We start from the raw sequence: 8,099 nt of genomic DNA, 5'->3' as shown, positions 1-8,099 counted from the left end.
GAAATAAGGTGGAAAGTCCCTACAAAATTATGTGTTCCTACCCCTACCTACCCAGCAAGTAGCTATCTATCTGGCTGGCACAGCTTTGACAACAAAGTAATTAGTACATGCCACAGACCTACTAATGATGCCTGGTAACAGAAGACACCATGAAATGTAAGCACATGACACATGTCACCGACCACTGCCTATTGAAGGACCGCATCCTGAAATAGATCAGAAGTTGTTACAATGGGCTTATCATAAAATTTTACAGACGTGATTGCCTTAGACCAACCAGCTTTTTGCATGATGCATGTCAGTGGCACTGCCATACCCTTGGCCTGTGATGCCGCAGCCGGCCATACACTACCTGCCTTGAATATTTTTGTGTCCACACCAGACATACAAAGCACTGACTTTACCCACCATGCAATTGTGGCTTTGGATACAGCACTGTGCAGTTTGTTAAAGCTAATAAACAAATTGGAATCCTTGTGCTGGACACCATGCCTAAGGTTCTTGGTCCTTGCCATGTATTCCAACAAAGTTGGAAGAAGGAGCCTGGAGAAATAAATCAACAGCCGTAGGAGAGTTCCCATCCAGGGTTGAGACTTCTGTAATGGCACCACCATTGTTCCGCACCGATCTTCTGGAGGCACCTAGCAATTAGAGAGAATGGGAGAAAAAGGTAAGCTAGATCAAACTGCATCCAGTGTAAAGTGAAAGCATCAAAGAATTTTGCTTTTGAATCTGGTTCCCATGAACAAAACAGCCACTTGATTATTCAGCCTGGACGCAAATAAGTCAATGGAAGGTGTATCAAAAATGAAAGAAATGCTATGAAAAATGTGCTCGTCGAGTTTCCATGTGTGCCTATCATTAAATGTGCAAGAGGTACAATCCACTAAAAGGTTTTCTCTCTCTGCATGGAATGTGTGAACAAGTGACCCGTGCCCAAATCAAAGTGAGAAGATAGTTACACATAATTGATTTCGTACCACCCATCTCATTCACATAGTTGACAACATATGTTTCCCACAGACTCACTAGGGAATACATGAAGAGCAAACAGGATAGCTTTGAGTTCTAACACATTGATGTGCAGCAATTTCTCCTCAGATGACCAACTCCCACCTGCAATCATATGGTGGAGTTGGCCACCCCAACTGGTGTTAGAAACATCAGTGAACAAGTGAATGTCAGCAGCTGCCCGGAAAATCTTTGTACATTGTACAGACACGTTATGTAGCCACCAGTGAAGGTCCGATTTCATGTCATCCATAAGAAACATAAATTAATCAAAGTCCACATTCATCTGATGCAATGCTGCAATTTTAGCTGCCTCCAACTTCCTGTAAAGAAGTCTCCCTAACTCAATTGCAGGGGTAGCTGCCACTAACAGACCAATGACCCTGGCCACCTCCCAAATTTTTTCCTTACTTTTACGCATAAGTGTTTGACAACTGTTGATTATGGTAGTATCAACTCTGTGTGCTGGTAATGAAACAGTCATCATCTCTGTGTCAATCACATTACCCAGGTATTCATATCTGCTTAGGAGGAACCATGACCGACTTTCCTTCATTAATACTAAAACCCAACCGACTTGGGGCATCAATAGTGTCGTTAATGACTGTGAGGCAGCCTTGCAGAGAACTGTTACAAATAAGAGAATCATTAAATGTAACTGGTAATTGTACCAGTTGAAAAACAGGTTTCACTAATTTGATGAAAAGCCTAGGACCCTCAGCAATACCATTAGGCAAGCATATGAACTGATAAACCTGTTCTTGCCAAGTGAAACATAAAAAACAGTAGTGCTCTTCTGCAATCTTGACAGAATAGTAGGCATGCCTAAGGTCAATTGAAACTAAAAAAATCACCTTCATTAATGAGCTGGATTGCCTGTTCAAAATTCTCCATTTTAAAGTGTTTGTATGGTATGTGTTTATTTAATTTTTTCCAATTTTAGCCCCATCGTATATTCACCATTCTTCTTTTGTCTCAAAAAAATTTGCGAAATAACTTGGCCCTCCATTCTCTGCCTAACTTGAATGACCTTAAGTTTAAGGAGCCTGTCAATTTCCTCAGGAGTGATACGTGTCTCACTATCATTGAAAATGTATTCCAATTCTCCTAAAAATAAATGGTTAATTTCATCCACCTTAATGTCCAAGTGACAACTGGTAACAATATCCAAAATGGGTGGGTCACTGGTAATTTAACACCATTCATTAATAAAGTAGCAAAGCCTGCCAGCCTCAAAAACATTACTTGCCTCTACTGCAGCTGAGGCCTGTGCTGGCCCTGGCTCCTGGCATTTTTTGGAACAGAGTCCTGGCATGTAGCGCCTCTAGCCCCATGCCGCAGCTGACCATAAGGCTGGTACCTGGAGAAACTCCTGTGTGAAGGCAAACCCCAGTAAACTCTTGTTCTGGTCCCCGTGAAAAGCCACATAGAGGTGAGCTTCTTGGCTATGAACTTGTTCTTCAATTTTTTGGAGTCTTCAACTTGCTTGGCAGACTAAGAAACATTATCACTGAACAGGAAATGAGTAATTGGCATCTTGCTGGAACAAAGGTGAGTGTGTTTGTGGTTGCTTTCGCATTTCATAGTGAAATGCCTTGCCAAGTTGCTCTTGTAATTAGCATTACCCAACAAGGCCGTTGCTCCATTAAGCAAGCCCACTTCTCAAGCTACCTATAGCAACTCTCCATCTTAAGCAACCTTATCCAGCACCAGAAGGGACTTCGTGACAATTGTTGCTGCCCGCAGAATGTCCTTGCTAACATTCTGTAAACGGTGATCTGTCTTTGTGTCACTTCTAAGTGCATCCAAAACCTCTGGATTGCAATCCACTGGAGCTAGGGCTTTGCAATTCTTCGGCCTCTTAGTAATATCATCTTCACAAATAAGCTTGTAATCTTCACCACGCATTCCATCGGTAAACAGAAAGCTCACCATTTTTGCTACCTGTTGGTCACTGTCCTCAGAGACCGTATCCGGAGGCCCAAAAACCTTAGCATTATGTATTGATACACTTTCACTAAAGTTCTGCTCAATGAGAGCACCAACCTCACAGATAGGATCAGGTAATCCAGACAAATTGTGAACAGGTGAACCATTGTGTCTGCCCAGCGTGACGGCGTGCAAGCTACTGACTGTGTGACGTGGCAAAGCGTATCTCATAGGGAAGCTCCATTCTGCAGAGGGTGACTTGGTGAAGTAAAATTGTATGTACCTTGAGAAGTACTGGCTCCCTCATTCACCCTTCTCAGCGTGGGGCAGGTGGCAGTCTGTTCCTTTTCAACTTGTTCACCTCATTCCTTAACTATGCAAGGGCCGCCAAGGGGCGGCATCCTGTGAGGTAGGTAAGTGTGGCAAAGTGGAGAGCGTGTTGGCACCTGCAGGCCCAAGCGTGCCATGGCCCAGTGAATGATTAGCCTCCAGCAAACTTCCAGGCCGGGGGAGACCACTGGCAGAACCACCTCCCTGAACCTGACTATGGGCGTTCCTGCCACTTGAACGGCTCTACCTGCCCTAAGGATTGGATAACGGGTAGAAGGCACTGTCTCCGCATAACGGGTGACGTGGCCTTACCTGAAAAAGGTAAAGACACCAAATCAAGTTCCTGCGCAACGAACGTTTGCTCAGCGGGACAGTGTGCAAGCTACTGACTGCGTGACATGGCAAAGTGTATCTCATGGGTGACTTGGTGAAGTAAAATTTTATGGCATAACTCTATTGAAAAATAGTGCAGCCATGTCTGGCCATCATTCTTGCAAGGCAAGTAAAGTTAATTATATTTTTATGTCAGAAATACTCAAGTATTAAACAACATTTTTGTCCAAAAATGGAATGAAATATTGGTACTGAAAAAAAACACACAACTAAATTGTGCTTTTTATAAGCTTTATTAGAAGAAAAGAATAAATAACATGATATCTAAAAAAATAACTTAGTCACATGTGTTTGAAGATTGCCAAACTGACAATTTTCTGATGTTCTTTTGCTGTCTTTAAATAGAGAAGCAGGAAGGGATTTCTAGAATTTACCAGAGGAAGGGATAGATGTTTCCTTCTTTGAACCACTACTCCTAGGACAGTCTTCTATAGTTAAAGCCACTACTAATATATAGCTATGGGATGTCATGTTCACAGGTCTATTGAATATCTTTCCAATAATTTTAGATTGTTTTCACAAGAGCATTTCCATTAGTTCAGTGTCTGTTTGGGAAAGCCTATTGATAATCTGCTTGATTGGTGTTCCTTCACCCTCAGTTATAATGGTTCCAGTTCTATTATTGTCTATTTATTATGTTCATCTATGCTACTGAAGATTGAGTAGCAAGGGTGGTACAGCTTTTTTATGATTTTTCTTTTTTACAAAGGTGTTTTCCTCCTGCTTTTACTAGTCCTAGAATATTGTGTAGTTACCATATGATTATTTGTGAAAGTAGAAAATCAAGTACTGAATAGGTATAGTTAGCTGATAGACTATTTATTTATAAGTATTACCACTTGAATTGAATATTATAATTTAATTCATATCATTTACAGATAATTGGAAGAGTTGAAGCAGATCCTGATTACATGCCTCGCTCCAAGGATTTTGGCCTCAATGAGTCAGTATTTCAGGCTAAGTACTGCAAAGAATGTCCAGAACCTTTCTACAAGATTGCATTTATGTGCTGTAACATCAATCCTGATGCAAGGTATGACACACACACACACACACACACACACACACACACACACACACACACACACACACACACACACACACACACACACACACACAAATGATATGACATAAATGATATGACGAAAGGAGTGAATATCTATATGAGTTTGTTTGTGGATGATGCCAAATTAATGAGGAAAATAACAGAAAGAAGACTGTGAGGCATTGCAGAGGGACTTAGACAAGATCTGGGAGTGGAGCAAAGAGTGGCAAATGGAATTTGATATCAAGAAGTGTGGAGTGATGAATTTTGGTAAGAGCAGTATGAGATCAGTGTACAGATATAAGATGGGGGATGAGGAATTGGAAATAAAGACTGAAGAGAGAGATCTGGGAATAACTGTGACGGAGGGATTCTCGTCAGAGGTTCATGTAAAGAGGAAATCTGGTGAAGCGTACAATTTGGTAAGGAACATAAGAACTGCATTCTGCTACATAGATGAAGAGATGATCAAGAAGTTGATTGTTACAATGATTAGACCAAGGTTGGAGTATGCAGCGCTCCAAGGATTTTGGCCTCAATGAGTCAGTATTTCAGGCTAAGTACTGCAAAGAATGTCCAGAACCTTTCTACAAGATTGCATTTATGTGCTGTAACATCAATCCTGATGCAAGGTAAGACACACACACACACACACACACACACACACACACACACACACACACACACACACACACACACACACACACACACACACACACACACACACACACACACACACACACACACACACACACACACACAGCTTTTGACAAGGTACCTCACGAGAGACTGTTATGGAAAGTATAGATTTGTGGAGGACTGAAAGGAAAAGTGTTAAAGTGGATGGAAAACTACTTGAGATGGAGGGAGATGAGAACGGTAATAAGGGATGCAAGGTCGGACTGGTTGGTGGTGGAGAGTGGAGTCCCACAAGGCTCAGTGCTGGCACCAATACTTTTCCTGGTATATATAAATGACATGCCAGAGGGAGTAAACAGTTATATTAATTTGTTTGCGGATGATGCGAAGTTGTGTAGGTGTGTGAAGAGTGAAGAAGATTGTGAAATTTACAGGCAGACCTGGATAAGATTTGGGAGTAGAGCAAGAGGTGGCAAATGGAATTTAATCTGAGCAAAAGTCATGTGATGGAGATGGGAAAGAGTGGAAGACGGCCAAGAGGGTCATATAAGATGGGTGAAGAAGTAGTGTTGAAAAAGGTGGAAAAGGAAAAGGATTTGGGAGTGATAATACAAGACCATGGGCAGTTTGAGGCTCATATTGATAAGATGTTTGGAGAAACGTATAATTTGATAAAAAAAATATTGGATTAGCCTTCCATTATATGGATAAAGATATGATGAACAAAATTAATTAGTATGGTAATTAGACCAAGATTGGAATATGCTGGAAAGGTTTGGTCCCCTTATATAAAGAAGCATATAAGGAAGTTGGAGAGATTGCAGAGAATGGCAACAAAAATGGTTCCGGAATTGGCAGAAATGACCTATGAGGAGAGATTAAAAGAAATGAATTTGCCTACCTTGGAACAAAGAAGAGAAAGAGGAGATTTAATACAGGTTTATAAACTGTTGAATGGACTGGATGAAGTGGATAATGAGCAAATGATGTTGAGAGAGAAAAACTTAAGTAGAACTACAAGATCGCATAGTAAAAAGATAGCCAAGGGAATATGCTTGAAGGATGTGAAAAAATATAGTTTCCCACAAAGATGTGTGGAGGTGTGGAATGGCTTGAGTGAGGAGGTGGTGTCAGCAAGGAGTGTGCATAGTTTTAAAGGAAAGTTGGATGTGTGTAGATATGGAGACGGGGCCACACGAGTATGATACCCAGGCCCTGTAAAATTACAACTAGGTGAATACAACTAGGTGAATACACACACAAATGATATGACATAAATGATATGACGAAAGGAGTGAATATCTATATGAGTTTATTTGTGGATGATGCCAAATTAATGAGGAAAATAACAGAAAGAAGACTGTGAGGCATTGCAGAGGGACTTAGACAAGATCTGGGAGTGGAGCAGAGAGTGGCAAATGGAATTTGATATCAAAAAGTGTGGAGTGATGAATTTTGGTAAGAGCAGTATGAGATCAGTGTACAGATATAAGATGGGGGATGAGGAATTGGAAATAAAGACTGAAGAGAGAGATCTGGGAATAACTGTGATGGAGGGGTTCTCGTCAGAGGTTCATGTAAAGAGGAAATCTGGTGAAGCGTACAATTTGGTAAGGAACATAAGAACTGCATTCTGCTACATAGATGAAGAGATGATCAAGAAGTTGATTGTTACAATGATTAGACCAAGGTTGGAGTATGCAGCGGTTCTTTGGTCTCCAAGAATGGCAAGAGATAAGAGGAAGCTGGAATGCATGCAGAGGGCTGTGACGAAGCTGCCCCAAACCTTGGTGAATCTGTCTTATGAGCAGAGACTGGAAAAATTGAGTCTGCCGACACTGGAAAAAAGAAGAGAGAAAGGAGACCTTATCACTATGTATAGGATTCTGTCTAGCAGTGAGAAGTTGGACCGTGATGATCTGGTGGTGAGGGATATGAGAAGTGGGAGGAAGCATGGGAGAAAAGTGAAGATGAATGTGTGTACAAAGGACATAAAGAAATACAGTTTTCCACAAAGAATTGTGGGGATCTGGAATGCGCTAGAGAAAGAAGTGGTTGAAGCAAAAACAATTCACGGATTTAAGGAAAAGTTAGATAAGAGTAGATATAGAGACGGGACAGCACGAGTTTGAACTCCTCCTCCCGTAAACAACAACTAGGTAAACAACAAGGTAAATACACACACACATATATATATCTTATATATGGTTCCCATATATAAGAGCGGACGGAAGGAAGAACCTTTAAATTACAGACCGGTATCACTAACTAGTGTAATATGCAAGATGTGTGAAAGAATAATAAAGAAACAATGGATCGAGTTCCTTGAAGACAACAAATTAATATCAAATAGCCAATTTGGTTTTAGAAAAAGACGGTCGTGTGTAACTAATTTATTGAGTTTCTATTCTAGAATAGTTGATAGAGTACAAGAGAGAGAGGGATGGGTTGACTGTATTTATTTGGATTTAAAAAAGGTGTTTGACAAAGTGCCACATGCAAGATTACTGTGGAAGTTAGAGGAGAAGGGTGGCTTAAAAGGAAGCACATTGAGATGGATAGAAAATTATTTGAGGGGGAGAGAAATAAGGACAGTAGTTAAAGATATGAAGTCCAAGTGGAGAGCAGTAGAAAGTGGAGTGCCACAGGGGTCAGTATTGGCACCAATACTTTTCCTCATTTATATTAATGACATGCCAGAAGGAGTGAACAGCTACATAAATCTGTTTGCAGATGATACGAAACTGTGCAG

General features: G+C 40.9%; 1 protein-coding gene across 1 annotated transcript; it reads left to right on the top strand.

Moving 5' to 3' along the window:
• The first annotated feature begins 4,792 nt into the window (after nucleotides 1-4,792).
• On the top strand, nucleotides 4,793-7,531 carry LOC123504743. The gene is made up of 2 exons (XM_045255511.1): nucleotides 4,793-5,210; nucleotides 7,038-7,531. The coding sequence occupies exons 1-2, from the start codon at nucleotides 4,939-4,941 to the stop codon at nucleotides 7,477-7,479; spliced, it is 714 nt and encodes a 237-aa protein (XP_045111446.1). The 5' UTR covers nucleotides 4,793-4,938; the 3' UTR covers nucleotides 7,480-7,531.
• The last annotated feature ends 568 nt before the right edge of the window (nucleotides 7,532-8,099 follow it).

This window comes from Portunus trituberculatus, chromosome 17, assembly GCF_017591435.1.
Source record: "Portunus trituberculatus isolate SZX2019 chromosome 17, ASM1759143v1, whole genome shotgun sequence".
Lineage (NCBI taxonomy): Eukaryota > Metazoa > Arthropoda > Malacostraca > Decapoda > Portunidae > Portunus > Portunus trituberculatus.
This window is presented reverse-complemented; position numbering and strand designations above follow the sequence as displayed.